The following is a 17,826-nucleotide window of genomic DNA, read 5'->3' as shown; positions in this document are numbered from 1 at the left end:
TAGCAGACAGTAGGAAATTATTAGAACCATATGCGTAGTATTGAATATTGTAGCTATCGTCACCTTTCTGCTAGAGGGATCCCAAACCACACTACAGTCTCAATAAAGGCATTGCTTCACTCAGCAGTGGCCTGTGGATTGCAACATGGTAGTTCTTTTTGATGCTCAGCAACATTACACAATGATATAAGGAAGCAAATGAGGAACCGTTTCTTATCCGACTGAAACTGCATGGCATGCTCAAGTAGGGAAGACGTAATTACCATGACTGGGACTTGTGTAAGATACCAGGGTTAGCCTTTCGCTTGCAAAAAGTATCACAGAATCTATAAAAAGCATGAAGCAATGGCAAAGTCAGGATTCCTGGTTGCTCTCTTGTGGTAAAGACAGCAAATCAGCAGCCCAGTACCCATTGCCATGCTGATTCGCAGTGAATGAATGCCAAAAACTGTATCACCATTATCCAGAGACTGCTTTGAAGTTTCTCATGTGAGTATTAGCCATAGCCAACTCTGCTTATCTGAGAGCACCTATAGCCCAATGTCATGTTGAAGTGATCTGAAAGATTCTTAATGTAATCTTTAGTCATTAGAGATGGAATAGGACTGCAACCTCACATTCTGATTTCCTGTTTGTTACTGTACAGGTTTGTGACTGCTAGGAGGAGATCAGGGACCCGATTGAGCCCTCATATAAACAGGCGTAACTCCATTGGAGGGAAGGGGCTTTTTTACAGGACCTCTGTGTTATTATTCAGTGGGATTCACCTTCCAGGACATGAGATCCCCAGCAGCATAGGCGGAACTTGAAGGCTCCAGGTGGTGGTTGATCTGTTATACATGAATGCTGAAGAAATTATAGATTTTTGTGACTGCGTGATGCTTTTGTGATTTTAACATCTTGTTTTGTTGCATCAGCCGCTTTAAAAATTAAATGGAAAGCGTCTGTATTCAGAATCTCTTTTTGTAAAACAATATTTGTTCCTAAAATTCTCCCCAGTCTTTTTGTTGCGCATAGTGCTCTGTGTTGCTGTGTTCACCTTCCCAGCCACCCGCCTTGTTAGCTGTGCGTGTCATCTCGCTCTGACGAAGTTTGCAAGCATTTGATAAGCCTGGGAAATGAATCATTGCAATACAATCCCACCCTGTCCCGGGACATTTTGAAGACCATGTCATCACCCATGGGAATGTTGTTATATTTAGGTTTCACTTATTCTATGGCTTGTTTTACTGATTAGTCAGATACTACACACTATCTCACTTCAACTCTAGTTGCGATGAGATTGTGCATAGCATCTGAGTAATCAGTGAAAGAATCCAAGAAAGGGTGAACTAGTGCTTACTGGCTAGTGGTAGGGCTTGCCTGAAGCCTTTCACATCTTGTTTGCATAGCTGGAGATACCTTTAAAAATGTAGGATTTGAGTATTTAGCTTTCTCTCCCTCACATTTTCCATTGATGATGATGTAGACAAGGGAAGATGATGCAGGGAGGACGATGAAGGGATGATGTAGGAAGAGACAAAGGGAATGGCTGTCTTGGATCACATTTACAAAAATATATCTTGGTTTTTTTGCCTAAGAACTTAAACATTTATGTTTATTTTTCTATGAAGTTTAAAGACTTTAAGTGCTACTCTTGATGTATTGTATTGAGGTCCTTTGTCTCTATAGTATCTAATGTTCATTAGTATAATACTTAAAACTAGAAAAGCACTTTACAAAGATGCGTCATTGTTATGCCTATTTGGTGAGTGGGGGAAACTGAGGCACAGAAGTGAAGTAACTTGCCCAAGGTCACACAGTGTGTCAATGCCCAAGGTCACACAGTGTGTCAATGGCCAAACTGGGAATAGGATCCCAGTCTGGTGCCCTATTCACTATGTTAATAGGAATTGTATGTATGCATTGAAGGAGCAGGTTCTCAGCCTGGGAGCTTCAAACACGTCAGGGGATTGCAGTGCCCCTGCCTTTTTGATAATGTTAAATGGGGGTGGAGGGTGGCTAGATGGAAGTAGGGGGACTTCAAGGGTAGGGAGGGTCCTGACATGGAAAAGGGGGTCCTAGTCTAGAGAAAATGGGGATTCACTGTAGGTTGCGCTAGACGGATGACCTTGTGCTGCTCCCCCTTTGCAGACCCTGGCATAGGGAGGAATGCCGAGGCAGGCCTGGATCTAGGGAGGCAGGAGGGGTGGTATGCTTGTAGCTTCAGTGCTATGAGGATTCTGGGCTGCAGAGCAAGTGACATGCAGTCTTGCCTTTTTAGGCCCTCACGAATCCAGAATCTGGGCAGGACAAAGGTGGCTTAAAGGTGTCCTTGTGCCACCCTCCTTCCCCGCTCCTTCTGGGCTGCATCGCTCAGGTGACACAGCACAGAATCTAGCCTGAGGTCTCCATGCTGCCTCCAAATAGGCTGGTTTTGAGGTGATGTTGGGGCGAGCTGGGCTCAGGGCCATAGGCTCTGCAAGTGTACAAATCCAGTGGCCTGAAACCCATGCGCGGGGGACATGGGAGGGCAGCGGAAGCCGCTGTTCCAGCCAATAGGGGCATACGTTATGCTGTGCGCACAGCTAGTCTAAGGCCTGGTCTATACTACCCGCCTGAATCGGCGGGTAGAAATCGACCTCTCGGGGATCGATTTATCGCGTCCCATCGGGACGCGACAATCGATCCCCGAATCGGCGCTCTAACTCCACCAGCGGAGGTGGTAGTAAGCGCCGCCGACAAAAAGCGGCAGAAGTCGATTTTGCCGCCGTCCTCACAACGGGGTAAGTCGGCTGTAATACGTCGAATTCAGCTACGCTATTCACGTAGCTGAATTTGCGTATCTTAAATCGACTCCCCGCTGTAGTGTAGATGTACCCTAAGTAAAAACATGCTCATATCATCATCCTCATTATCCTTCCTTGTCTGTTTGTTTCATCCGCCTATTGTGTCTTGTCATTAAACAAGACTGTAAGGTCTTCGTGACAAGGACTGTCTTTTTGCTGCAAACTTGTGCAGCGTCTGGCACGAAGGGGCCATTTTGGGGCTAATGTAATACAAATACGATTGATTTGCATTCCCCTCTGTCCCCTCAACATTTGCTTATCACCCCGCACAAAGCCTGATTGCTTGGGCATTGTGCGGGGAGGCTGACTTTCACCCAAGATTAAAATCTTAGGAAAGTCATCTTTTGGTTTAGAAATCAAGCCACCTTGTTTCTGCATCTTGAGTCGTGGCTTTGGCATCTGTAATGGGAATCGAGCCAGTGATGAATGAGGCAGAACACGTCACGCAGTGCTATCAGGAGTAAAAACTTGTTTCTTTCACTTAAATAAGCGGATATGACTACAGAGAGGGAGCTGATGTGAGTAATAATACTTTGCACTTGTATATGTCATCTTTCATCTGAGGATCTCAAAGTACTTTACAAAGCAGTAAGAGTTATTAGAGTTTGGAGATGGGACACTAACCGGTGGTAAGATATTTGGTGGAAAAGGCGGGAATGAAAATCCTGGAACATGTTAGCCAGTGCTGCTTTCAAGTAAGGAGGTGCTACTTTTTATTCTCCCTGAGGCATAACAGCATTTTAATGTTTAATTATCCTCATGTAACTATCTGCAGGGTATTTATTTATTGCCCACAATGAAATGCCAAGTACAGGGGTGTGAGTATTGACAATGGAGAGTAAAGAACCACATTTGAATAAACGAAGTTTGAGGTTAAGGATGAAGATGGTGAAATGACACTCGGTGAGGTGGTGGTGTTACAATTGGAATTCAACACAAATGTGTAAGGTTGCAATAGTTAGATATGTAGGAATTTCATAACAGCAGCAGACCCTTGTTTCAGATTGATGTGGTGTACTTGAGTTTTGTGTATTCCTTATTCTGCCTGCAGTGAAATGGTGCTGGTACTTAACCTGCGCTGGTGTAAACAGTAGTGCTGAAAAGCATCATGAATGGTCTCAAGAATTTGGCTGCCAGCCTGGGAAAGGGGCAGGGGAGGGGGGGGAATCAGGATGATCTTTCAGTTGGGCAAGTTTAGTTTTGAGAGCGCTGACATCATGTTTCAGAGCAACAGGCAGTGATGCTTAATGCACTTGCTGTTAGAGAACTAATTAGAGTGTACAAGAGGGAGAAATTACAAAATGCTTGTTTATTGTTCCGGGAGACAGGATGACTGCAATTAAGATGCGGGAGGTACTGGCGATAGGCAGTGTTGCAGCAAACAGTACAATCCTCCTGCCACTCTGCCGGCTACTTCAGGCGTATTTTTTATCTGTTTAAAAGCACACACTGTTCTGTGCCAGGCAGTGTATACCCAACGGACAGCCTGAATTTCCAGAAAGGAGGGGGCATGCAAGGAGGTAACTGTTGGCAGCCTGAAGATGTTTATTATCCTTCCAAACACTTCTTTGCCTTTACTTGGTTAAAAAAAAGAAAAAAAAATGTACATTAGAGAAGATAATTGAATACTTTCTCACTGCAGTTAATTAGATAAAGGTTTTTTTTTTCTTATATTTATTTTTTTAATATATGGAGATATCCTATCTCCTAGAACTGGAAGGGACCCCAAAAGGTCATCCAGTCCAGCCCCATGCCTTCACTAGCAGGACCAAGTACTGATTTTGCCCCAGCTCCCTAAGTGGCCCCCTGAAGGATTGAACTCACAACCCTGGTTTTAGCAGGCTAATGTTCAAACCACTGAGCTATCCCTCCCCCCTAAGGTTACTCATTAGAGCCTGGCTTGTTATACGTTTGCTTGATTCAAGTAGCACTAGGCTACTTAATGAGATAATGGCCACACTGTGCATAATCTTTACATCTGCTAAATATGTTCCCATTCCTGCTTCTGTTGTGTGAACCTTCTGTATATGGATTCCATTAGCTCTGCTTTCAGATAACAATCTGTTTTTTTGGCAGGGCGGGAGGAGAATAGCAGGTTGAAAAATGGATTTTCAATCCATTTATCTAAGATTGTTTTGGATTGTTTGGAGAGAAGGAAGCATGCTACTGAGTATTGTGTAATCCTTTTTTATTCTTTAAGGGACACCGAGAACAGCACACACTCCCATGTGTGTCGGTATATTGTATGGACACAAATTATAGAATCATAGAATATCAGGGTTGGAAGGGACCTCAGGAGGTCATCTAGTCCAACCCCCTGCTCAATACATATATTATTATACATACATGCACGTTTGTGTGCATAGTTATAGATTTCCTAGATTAAGGCCAGCAAGGGCCATTATGATTATCTAGGCTGACTTGCATAACACAGGCCAGAGAATTTCCCCCAATAATTCCTGCATCAAGACAATCACTTCTGGCTGAGCTAGAGCGTATCTTTTTAGAACGACACCTTGCCGTGATTTAAAGACTTCAAATGATGGTGAATCCACTGCAGCCTCAGGGGAGTTGTTCCAATGGTCAATTACCATTACTAGTTATTACTTAGCAACTTGGTGTCCTGATCATGGGCCAAGACCCCACTGTGCGAGGTGCTGTACAAACACAGAACAAAAACAAACAAAGAAAGAATGGTCCCTGCCCCAAAGAACTTACAATCTAAATGTAAACCAAGAGGCAGCAGATGAATGCAGACCGGCCGGGGAGCACAAGTAAACAGTGATACAATACAGGTCATATTCCTAGTCTGAATTTGTCTAGTTTCAGCTTTCAGCCACTTGCTATGCCTCTGTCTGCTTGGTTAAAGAATCCTCTGCTACAGAAATCTTCACACTACGTAGGTACACCTCTACCCCGATATAGTGCGACCCGATATAACACGAATTCGGATATAACGCGGTAAAGCAGTGCTCCGGGAGGGGGCGGCTGTGCGCTCCGGCGGATCAAAGCAAGTTCAATATAACGTGGTTTCACCTATAACACAGTAAGATTTTTTTGGCTCCCAAGGACAGCGTTATATCGGGATAGAAGTGCATTTTTGGACCAAAGCATTTCTTATGCAGTATATAAAATGTATGTGTGTGTGGTGTCTTTACCAGTATTGATGATGTCTTAGATCATTAAAATTACTTAAATGTAAGGTCCTTCTTTTTGTCTTATGCGTACTGTGTTTATCTCTTGTTCTTCCGTTGGCCTGTGCAATGAAAACCGAGTTAGTCTGTTTCATTTTGCTGTTCCACACAAACCAGTGCTGGTGTCTAGGTTTCCAGGGCAGGATAACCTTTAAATCCTGTTTCTTTGGAATTAAAAAATACTCTGTGCAACTGACTGTGTTAAATTTGTCCTTTTGCGCTTGAGGGAGTCTGTGGGTCAGGAGGGATCTTTTCCCCTGCTGGCTGGATATAGCTTTTGTTAATTTTAGCACCTCAACAGGCACCTTTCATAAGCGCTAAAACATTCATTGGAGAATAGTGTCTAAAAAACCAAACCCACACAAATGAGCCTGGGAATAGTATGTGGACACACAACTCAGAATGTGTCCCATTTGTCCATGATTACAGCACAGTAGTATGCAGGTACTTCAGCATGCAGCTCCTACCTGTGGCTAGTGCCTATTCTACAGTCTACTTTAGGTGAGTTAAGGACATTGTGCCAGCGTTGGCTCAGAATTGCCTTGTTTGCTTTTTTAATTTTGTTTGACCCTTGGCGATATTCCTGCCAAGTTTGCTTCCTGTTTTACTATTCTCTCTGACACCCGCTCCCCTCAGGGTCCTAGAGAAACAAGGCCTTATCAGGAGAGTGCCACATTCCAAGAAAACAGTGAGGAAGCAGTTATGGACTACCTTAATCCTCTGGGCTCAGTGCTGGAATATAATTGTCTCACTTGTGTACTGCAGGATTTTGCTGGCAGAAGTCTGATAAGATGAGAGGAAGTTTATAAAATGGATAGATCTGTAGGCTTGTTCTGGACTTTAGCTGTGGCTGCTGAATTTGGAGCACACGACTGCTGAACTTGGACCATCGTCTGTCTCCTCCATATCTGATCCCTGTGTACTACACAGAGGTGGAGAAGTTCAGTTAATATGTGCAACGTGCTTTGAGATCCTCAAATGAATGATACCTCAGAAGTGAAAATTAGTGTGGTGGTTTTGTGATCATTAGTGCATTTAGTCACATTTCTTAACAATGCAATAATCAAATAGCCCTCTAATGAGCAAACCCTAGATTCTCCTCCCGCCCCTCACTTTTGGTTCAGCTATTGGTTTGATAGCCGGTCTTCCTGCTTTGAGCTAAGTCCCATTTACCTAGAATCATATTTATATGATCTAAAGCTTATGCTTTGTGGTTGCCACAGAAGCAGAATAAAGTTACGTTACTTCTTTGAACAGCTAGTTGTCACAGGGTGTGTGTTTTTGCTCTACCACAAAATTGCCACCTCAGTAGGTTATATAAAGAGACAGGAGGTCAGAAATCCTATGAATTTGCTGGAAATTGTTACATGGTTACAATGTAGAGGGTGGAGACTGCAGTAGGCTCAACGATTGATGCTCCAGAGTCGAGACCAGAAACTCTTACATCCTTCTTTGCCCTTTCTGTGGTTCCCATTTGAAAGGACTTGTTCTAGTTCATAGGTTGACTTTCTTTTCTGCTAGTCATATATCTAGAGACTCCCCCAAATTTGCTTCTGTGCTGAGAGAAGGAATCCTCCTGAAGCGTGAAGAATTATTGGCTTAGTTCCTTGAACCTGTTTGTTTGCTTTTCCTTAGATTCCTTAGAAAGAGAGCTTGGACGGCATGCAAAGTTGTGAAACATCTTCAGACAGCACTGATGATCCTCTTAGTAGTGGCCTACGGAGAAAACGACAGCCTCGAATAGTAGTTATTGGTGCTGGACTTGCGGGCCTGTCAGCTACAAAATCTCTCCTGGAAAACGGTTTCACGGATGTAACAATCCTTGAGGCGTCTGACCGAATTGGAGGCAGAGTGCAAAGCGTCAAACTTGGTAAGGAAAATGTTGTTGTACTGTTGTATCGGACTCTCTCATCTCGCGCTTCTGGCAAGGGTTTGTATTATTACGAGGGTTAATTTGTTAGATATCCTCTTAAAGCCATTTCCTGGTCATTTGCACCTGCAAATGGATATTTTAGCCTGCAATTACCAGACTTCTGGGTGCAATGGGTTATTGTGCATGTGAGGGGCACAGAGCTTCCCAAGCACTCCTAGCTTTAGATGAAAGGCTCTGCAGAAGTGTAAAGTATTATTGTGAAGTGAAGGTGTTGGTGATCATTTGGCTTTATAAAGAGAGCTCAGCGTGGCTGAGGGTGGGGAAGGGTATTTTTCTCCAGTAACTTGAGTGTATGAACTAGGAAGATTTTTTTCTGTGGCATCCAACCTTTGCTCTTGGCTAAGAACATTCAGTAATCTGCTGACCACAGAACGTAGGTATCTTGGGATACATACACTGCAGTGGGGAATGAGTTTTCCAGGCCGAGTAGACAGACACGCTACCTCTGCTTGAGCTAAAAATAGTGGTATGGACATTGCGGCGCGAGCTAGTCACCTGAATGCAAGGCCACCTGACCCCCTGGCTCGGCACTCAGGTGGCTAGCCTGGGCTGCTGCCCAAGCCACATCATCCATGCTCTTAGTTTTAGTGTGCTAGCTGGAGTAGAGCTCTGTCTACCTGGGCTGGGATGAGATTAGATTAGAATTAATATTCCCATCCCGTTAGCTAAAACATGGTAAGTAATGTGAAGTAAATGCCTAGTGAAGATAAGGCAGTGTGTAGCATTAACGTTACTCCTGGGAATTCTGTGCCACTGGGCATGCGCAGAATGTATGTCCCCCGCAGATTTCTTTGCTTCCCCGCAGAAAAATGACTTTCTGACAGGGAAGCAAAGGGTAGCCACAAGAGCGGTCATGTGACCCTCCCCAGCAGTATGTTTTGGGTGCCCAGGGCAGCCGGCAAAGAGGTAAATCACTGTGGGGTAGGGGGCGAGACTGGGAAAGATCCAGCTCCCTACCCTGCTCCAAGCTCAGCAGCTAGTCCTGGCTCGTCTGGGGAGGACGGGACTTGCTCTTCCCCTGCACAGCATCTGGGGCGGAGTCAGACCCACCCACAGATTTCTCCCCCAGCTGCAAGAAGCTTTGCAAACTTCTCCCGCTTCCTGCACCCATCACTCTTCAGCTGCAGGGGGAGGGATCCCTGTATAGAGAGCTGCTCCCCCATCCACCTAACCCCCGTGCATCCAGACCTCTCATACCTAGACCCTCCTGTCGATCCTCACCCCCCGCATCCAGAACCCCCCCTCCCTGCCAGCTGCACCCGGCGACACCACCCGCCCCGCCCCTCCCCCCCCCCCCCCCCCCCCCCCCCAATCCCTGGTCCCCCCACAAAGTCCCCCACATTCCCCCGCCTAGCTCTATCCCCCCCCATACAGAACCTCTCTGCTGAGCCCCAACCACCTTCACCTGAACCCCCCTGCAGAGTCCCATTACCACTGCACCCAGATTACCCCACACGGAACCCTCTCAACCCACACCTGGATTCCCCTACACAAAGCCCCTCCATACTTGGATCCTGCCTGCCCACACCTGGTGCAACTGGCATGGAGGGGGGTGGTGTTTCCAGGGCAGGCCCAATCCTTGTGCTGTGTCAGAGTCAGGTGCAGCCTCACTGCTGAGTCCGTTTCCCAGGGGTGGGGGTGCTGCAGGGTGATCTCCCACCTTCGTGCAGCCAGTGGCCTGTGCTCCTCAATGCCATGCTGGAGCCTCCACATTTATTTGACAAATAAAATTTGCAGAATCTTAAAATATTGTGCGCAGAATTTTTAATTTTTTGGCGCAAAATGCCCTCTGGAGTATAACGTGTATTAGTTCATTGAGGTAAACCTTAGGCTCCAAATTGCCTGTCTTCACTAGGATTTTTCCTTGTGCTGGTTACCACGTGTTAGCTAACATGAGGTAAGAACACCCTTTTCTTCCTAGAGAAGGCAAGACCACAGAGTAACATAGTGAACAGGGAAGGCAAAATTAGGCCCTATATTAGTACTATACAAAATATTCCACAGGGAAAATATTGGCCCCTTAATATTTAAACCTTTAACACTTCCCTCCACTCACACGCATGGTCAAGGATATTTTGGACACAGCCCATGGGGAGTAAATGACACATTTCCCATTCTAATCTCTGTGCCAAGTCTCGCCAGCATTTGAAATGCCCTATTCAGACTCCAAAGTTTAGATTTGTCAAATAGCCTTTTCATTCATTTCCCTTCTGAAAGGTCACAGGCACTCATGTTTATTTACTGTGGTGAGTTTATAGAGTAAAATACAGTAAGTGACGTAAGGCCGGGCTAAATAAAGTGAAAGACGACCAGCTAGAGGCCCAAGTTAATGAATACAGAGAACATGGTCAAAAATTAAACTAGTTAGTTGGCATTAGGGAGGTGATTCCATAAGACTGACGAGGTTCATTTACCTACTGGTAGCACAGAATGTACCTTCTTATCTAATGTAGATGCACCTGGGAGTATCCCCTTTGCTTCTGTACAAGAGCAAGGCTAGCAGATTCTGGCTCAGAGGGCCTTTCATCTCCAGATCTCCAGTCTCTTTGAAAACATTCCTCACGGTTTAAATATTCAAAGCCACATCCTTAGCTGGTATAAACTGGTTTAGGTTTGACTTCATTGGAGTCACGCCCGTGTGTACTAGCTGGTGATCTGGCTCGCTGTATCTGAGGACATATTGTTCCTGTTGGAGGGGTCTTGGTGTTGAATTCTTTGTTACCGGTCATCAGGAGGAGCCCAAGTTTTCCTCCTATTAGGTCAGGTTGCAAGGCCTTTATACGCAGCCCCTCCTCCTCAATGACAAAGCTAAGGGATGGTCTAGTGATCTCTTCCTTGCGGTATGTCTTCACTGCAGAGGTAACTCAGGGTTTTACTTTAGTGTTGCCCCAACCCCCCTTGTGTCCACACACAAAACCCTCTCATCTGACGTTGGTAGTGCTTTAAACCTGGGCTAGCTGGCCTGATTGGAGGTGTAGGCTAGAACTTGAGTACCACTTTCACTTGAGCGGGTAGCCCGTCCACTTGACAATGAGGATGCAAGCTAAACCATTCAATTGCTGATAGTCCTCCAGTGCCTTCCCACAATTCCCCTAATGTTCTCTGAAGGACAGACAAGTTTTTCCACAAGTCCACTGGGAAAGAATCAGAACAGCTCAGCTTCCTGCAGCACAAAGATATGCCCCCTGAAGACCTAGTGACGCACACAGGGGAGCATAGCACCAGTTAAGGCACAGGCTTTGCAGTGTGTTTGCTCACACCTGGGTGAGGTTAAGCTATGTGCATAGATCTGGGTGCTGATTACCTGAGTTATCTGCAGTGAAGACATACCCTTGAAGATAGTTACTTAAGGTCTAAATTCAGATACACTTACTTAGTATCTGCAGTTCCAATGAGACCTCTCATAGAGTTAGTTGTAACTCAACGTAGACAAGTTTTTCAGAATTCCACTCAGGGCAATAACAAAGAAGAGATGGAGTGTTCTGCTTTAGTTATACACCTCTACCCCGATATAACGCAACCCAATATAACATGAATTTGGATATAACACGGTAAAGCAGCGCTCCGGGGGGGGGCTGCGCACTCCAGTGGATCAAAGCACATTCGATATAACGTGGTTTCACCTATAATGCGGTAAGCTTTTTTGGCTCCCGAGAACAGCGTTATATCGAGGTAGAGGTGTGTATAAATATATATAATATATACGGCCTCTGCATTGGTCTGATGTATGGATTACAACAATCATCATAACATCCAGGTGCTACATCACAGTGATGCATGAGAAATACATATTATAGCTAAATAGCCATGTTAATGGGACCAGCAGACCCATTTTATGAGGACTGTATACTACTCTCTTACTAAGGGCTTGTTTACACTTACCGGGGGATCGACACACAGCCATTGATGCATTGATGGTCGATTTAGCAGGTCTAGTGAAGACCCGCTAAATCGACCGCAGATCGCTCTCCCGTCAACTCCTGTACTCCACCGGATCGAGAAGAGTAAGGGGAATCGACGGGAGACCGTCTCCCGTCAACATCCCATAGTGTGGACCCCGCAGTAAATAGATATAAGCTACGGCGACTTGAGTTATGCTATTTACATAACTCAAATTGCGTAGCTTAGATTGACTTTATCCTGTAGTGTAGACAAGGCCTTATTCAAATGAGATTGGTATTGGAACTACTTAATTTTTCAAGCCCTGAAGGGCCCTGGAACTAAATGGCGAATCTGTGTAAAAGAATGTGATTAACTTCACAACTTTAAAGAATTTATCATGCCACTTACTCCAGGAAATAACTGGCTTATCTGCTTTGAGTAATGTCAGTTAATGGGTTTCTAAATATACAGGTGAGCTAGACTATTTTTAGTTTCCCTGTACAGTATTTAATTACATTCCTCACAACGGCTCCTATAGAACACAGGAGAAAATGGCTTTTCCTTTTTTGTTTGTGCTGTGACAGTAAAGTAAATGCTATTGGGTAAAAATAAAGAAGAATATGCTAGTATTTTGTGTTACTTTAAAAAATGCTGATAATTGAAAGAAAAAGAGCTAGATTCTATTTGGAAGTCAGTATTAATGCCAGTTCACACTAGTGTAACGGCGACCACAGACTGGCCGACATGTTTTATATACTACTCCTGCTAATAATCTTGTATGCCATGGATTGTATGAAGATCCCAGGTAATAAGATCACTGTCACTTTAAACCTGAAATATTTATGAGCACTATACCGTTGACTGCTGGACTGAATCATTTCCACCAGACTGCATGATCTATGGGTATGTTCAGAAGTTGCAATGCCTTAAATATTAACACATTTAGGCCCTGATTTTGCATAGACTTGAGCACAGGCTTTATGTGCCCATGTAAGTCTTTGCACATTCAGGGCCTTGGCAGATAACTTCCACTGGCACTTTACTTCCTTTTGAAATTGTTTCTTGGCTTGGAAACCCAAATCTCTTGGGATTTGCTTTGAAATAGTGATTCATTCGTACAACTTGATAGCCTCACTTCTAACAGCATATTTGGATGGCATTGTGATTGTGTTTACATGTTAAGCACTATGTGATGGTGTAATCCAGTGGTTCTCAAACTGTGGGTCGAGACCCCAAAGTGGGTCGCGACCCTATTTTAATGGGGTCACCAGGGCTGGCATTAGACTTGCTAGGGCCTGGGACCAAAGCTGAAACCCAAGTCCCACTGCCTAGGGCCAGGGCCGAAGCTGAAGCCCTACTCCCACTACCTGGGGCCAGGGCCGAAGCCCGAGGGCTTAAGCCCTAGGTGGTGGGGCTCAGGTTACAGGCCCCTTGCGCGGGGCTGAAGACCCTTGGGCTGCAGCTTTGGCCCCCCTACTCGGAGCAGGGGGCTGGGCTTTGGCTTTGCCCTCCAACTCCACCTGGGACGGCCATGCTCGGGCGAGCTCAGGCTTCGGTCCCCGTCCTGGGGTTGTGTAGTAATTTTTGTTGTCAGAAGGGGGTTGCGGTGCAGTGACGTTTGAGAACCCCTGGTGTAATCAATTACGTGATTCTTACCTTCTTCAGTAGGAAGTTATTAAGAGGGAAAACATCTAGGCTAGTAGCTAACCTGCTAATTCCTAATAAAATATCCACGTAAACTACAGGACATGCTGCATTGCATGGGGTTGACCATGATATTAAAGGGACAGTGTTGGGTCAGATTTAGTCCAAATTTGGTTTTGTACAAATGAGCTTTTACAAAACCTAACTGTAATAAGAAATAGTCCCATAAATTAAGTTAAAATCTGTTAGAAACCGTGTTTCTTTTTAACCTAATAAACATGCCCCTGTGTTATCACCTTAAACTGTGCAGAATTGGGCTAATACGTGAGAGTCTGAGGGCAAAACTGATTAGACCTGGACTAAAGAGAACCATGTAACTGACTAATCAGTTTGCATTGTCCAAACTGAGAAATGCAAAAAGCAAACAAGCAGCATAGGTAGTGAAAAATAAATGATTTTTTTTAATGTGACAGTGCATCTTTTTAAAGAAATCTTTCAAAGGCACAAATAATAAAATATGATCTAATTCCACCTTATGGAAATGCAGGTAGCTTGAGTCCTTTTAGTAAACAACACACACGTTTAATTGCAGAAGGCGGCTTTCCTGCATGCTAAAGTCAGCAGCCTCCGGCTGCCACTACAGGACAGTCTCAGTCTTTCCTGCATTCCTCTGCTGTAGTGGAACAGATGCCTTTTTGCCCTGTACTTGAATAACAATCACCTTCCCTCCCCTTCCCTCAGACTAAATTTGATGTTTGAAGGCTTTGGGTGGCCTACCGATGCTCTTATTCTTTCCCTACCACTTCTTCAATATTTATGTAAGTATTCATTTATATTCTGTTTGCAGTAGTACAGTACAGAGAGCCAACTCCTCTTTTCCTCCCCTAACCCCTCACACTTTCTGAGCAAGAGAGATCAATATACCCTCTGGTGCACTAAATTCTAATGATGTTTGTAGGGTAGACACCATTGCATTCTGCTGTTACACTGCTTAGAATCTGATACGGGGATATAGAAAATACTCACATAGCTCTTTTGAAGATATAAAGCTCTGTGCAGAGGTCCTTCCAGCATCCTTGTGGTAGGTAAATGAATAGTATCCCTATTTTATAGGTGGGAAGGATGAAGTAGAGAGGCTAAGTGGCACCTGTTGGGCTAGTGACAATCATGGATTAGGACCTGGAGTCGGGATTCTGCTTTGTTCTTGAACTATTAGATACCATTGCTGCTGCATACCTTGGAATCTCTTTAGGGAACACCCCTCTTGTGATTGCTCCCCTTTTGTAGCACTGTATGACACTTGTTCCGTAGAGACCTACGATGAACAAACATTAGTATGACACTTAAACTTGTCCTTAAGTGAAAGCACTTCTTCAGTGCTTCAGTGTTGTTTTTTTCGTAATGTGGCATCATTGGGCAAATGTCCTTTTTGTGCTCTATTTACTGGTCTTCATTTGTAGACTGGGATGTGACATACAACATCTCTGTGTAAACGAGTTCATCGTACTGGTCTAATTGGATTGTTCCCCCCTAGAGAACGCCACTTTTGAACTGGGAGCTACGTGGATCCATGGTTCAAATGGAAACCCAGTCTATCATCTAGCAGAAGACAATGGCTTACTTGAAGAGACCACTGATGGTGAGAGAAGCATTGGCCGTATCAGTCTTTACTCCAAGAATGGGGTGGCTTATCACCTTACCAACAATGGGCAGAGGATTCCGAAAGATGTGGTTGAAGAATTCAGTGATTTATACAACGAGGTTGGTATTTAGCAGCCCCCTCCGGTTGCACATTGGTTTGAAAACCACTAGACGCTTGTCAGTGCCGAGACAGTAGAAAAACTTTTAATGCCTTCAGTTTCTCTACTTAAAATAAGTTTTGGATTTTTTAAAAACCAATATGGTGCCTTCTACTTAATTCAGTCGCTGGTTAATGTGATCAGAGCTCCTGGAATCAAATCACACTCAAGGAGAATACCCCTTCTGTCCTGTCATATGATCAATTCTCATCACTTCCAGCAAATATTGTGGGATAATTTAATCAATAGCTGTAGACTTGCCATTTAGCTAATAATAAGGAAGGGGCCCAAACGAGGCGGAACATAATAACTTAGAAAGATCCAACTAAAAGATGTGGCAGTGAGACATTGTTATTGACATTATAACTACTACATTGAGCTGTGTAAGCTATGACATTCCTCCTAATATGAATTACAAGCTCAATTGCATCACAGGTGCTGTGACAAATGTTACAAGGGTTAAATATAATTTCTCTCCTGGTGAGAGCTTTCATTTTTATAATTTGGAAGCTACCTGTAATGTTCTTTCCTCTATCTTAAGTGATTTTCTCCAAAGCGCTATGTAAAACAGTGTCTAAGCTCATGGTAGGGACTCCAGACGAACGAAAAATAGAAATGAAAGCACTAAAAAAATTAATAAATGGAAAATTGCAGACTAAAAGTGGACATACAGGTTCAGTAATGAAACGTGTCCTAAGCAAATACCCAAGGAAAAAGCGATCTTCGGTGTCCTAGATAGGTAGGGTCAGTCTCACTTCTGCGTAAATGGGCACCATTCTACTGATTCTAGTGGAGTGATTCCTGCTTCTGCTCAGGGTGAATGTGGTCCCTGATAATTAATGGTTGAACAGATGTAAAATGGCATTACTTTTTACTTTATAATACCAAGACTTAGGCTGTGTCTACACTACCGCGGTAAGTCAACCTACACTATGCAACTCCAGCTACATACCTTAGATTGAGTTACCGCGGGGTCTACACTGTGAGGAATCGAGGGGAGAAAATTTTCTGTCAACTTACCTTACTCTTCTCGTCGGGGGTAGAGTACAGGGATCGACTGGAGAGCAATCTGCAGTCGATTTGGCAGGTCTTTACCAGACCCGCTAAATCGACCGCCGGTGGATTGATCTCAGAACATTGATCCCTGACGTAGTGTAGACCTGCCCTTAGACTTAAACAATGCTAAGACCGCTTGCCAGGTTTCACTCTAATTATTCTCCTGATTGGTTTCCTCTATTTCTAATTATATTTGGGTGAGGGGCCAATATAAAATTTCCCCAATCAAAATGCTCTCCGAGTGGGTTACATAAAATGGGGGTGGGGGTGGGGAACTATCCTTGCCAAGTTGTAGCCATTTGTAGAGCCCTCAAAGTTTGCAACTGGATCTGAACTTCACCAACACTTGTTTGGGTAAATCTTTTTTATAATGTCACACCCCTGGGATCAGCCGGACATCGTATAATATATATTTAAAAATATGTACATGGGTATTCAAACTGACATTGGTAAAATCCTTCACCAGAGGCCATTAAGAAAACAAAATAGTTATGGGATGAGAGCTAAAGTGCTATCGTGGATCAGAGACAGAGTGGAAAAGCTGATTTTCAACAAAGAAAAACGTTGAGCATTGTGCCATGACTAGAGCTAATGAATACGTGGCCTATAAGTATTGGGTTAAAAGAGAGGATTGTGGGGAACATCCGAGGGGTCTAGTTAAGATAGGCAATTGGGCAACACAGTGTCAGATGAAATCCCACTTGGACAAGTGCAGGGTGATGCACTTTGGCAGGAATAGTTTGAGCTGCTTTTACTTATTACTAGGTTTTAAAATTAACAGTAGCCCCTCAGAAAAAAGAGCCGGGCATCACCATGATGAGCTCAGGGAAAACCTCAGTTCAGAGTGCAGCAGTGATCAAAAAAGCAAATAAAATGTTGGGCCAGATCAAAAAAGAGAGAGGGAATAACACTGGAAATGCCGTAATGAATGACATTATATAAGAAAAAAGAACAGGAGTACTCGTGGCACCTTAGAGACTAACATGCCACTGCTCTGAATACTGTTTTCAGTTCTGATCATCCCATCTCAAAGATACAGAAATATAGAAAGTGTTTCGCAAAGGGGAATGAAAATTACTAGAGGCCTAGAATGACCTGTTATGAGAAGGAAACAAAAAGAGGTGAGAATACAGTTTAAAGAGAAGACTTTAATACAAGTTTACAGAGGGATACAAAGTGAATGGTGAAGAAAAGTCAGTTTTGCACTTGGGGTTACCCTTTCTCATAATACAATAACAAGGGGTCTGCCAGCGAAACTAGAAAGCAACAAACGTCAAGCTGATCTCTTTTTTTTTTATTCAATGCATAATTAGCTTATTACTACCAGAAGATAACCTTGTGGCCAATAGCTAAGAGTCATAAAAGGATTTGACGTTTATATGGGTAGTAAACACATCTGCTGTTACATGTGCTGGGATAAAAATGTATGAGGGATCTCAGCATTCTTACTTTAAGACATAAGCCAACCCTCAGTTGTCTGGGACTAAGAA

At 44.0% G+C, this 17,826-nt stretch overlaps 1 protein-coding gene across 2 annotated transcripts in view; it reads left to right on the top strand.

Annotated features, from left to right (window-relative positions):
- The first annotated feature begins 369 nt into the window (after positions 1-369).
- Positions 370-17,826, top strand: part of SMOX (spermine oxidase) — a 43,680-nt gene continuing 26,223 nt past the window's right edge. The window contains exons 1-3 of one of the 2 annotated variants that reach the window (XM_034771540.1): positions 370-489; positions 7,658-7,892; positions 15,016-15,242. In XM_034771540.1, coding sequence (XP_034627431.1) covers positions 7,685-7,892; positions 15,016-15,242 — 435 coding nt within the window. In that variant the 5' untranslated portion in view covers positions 370-489; positions 7,658-7,684. The remainder of the gene's footprint in view (positions 490-7,657; positions 7,893-15,015; positions 15,243-17,826) is intronic. The other variant, XM_034771539.1, reaches the window with a different exon arrangement.

This window comes from Trachemys scripta, chromosome 5 (genome assembly GCF_013100865.1).
Source record: "Trachemys scripta elegans isolate TJP31775 chromosome 5, CAS_Tse_1.0, whole genome shotgun sequence".
Lineage (NCBI taxonomy): Eukaryota > Metazoa > Chordata > Testudines > Emydidae > Trachemys > Trachemys scripta.
This window is presented reverse-complemented; position numbering and strand designations above follow the sequence as displayed.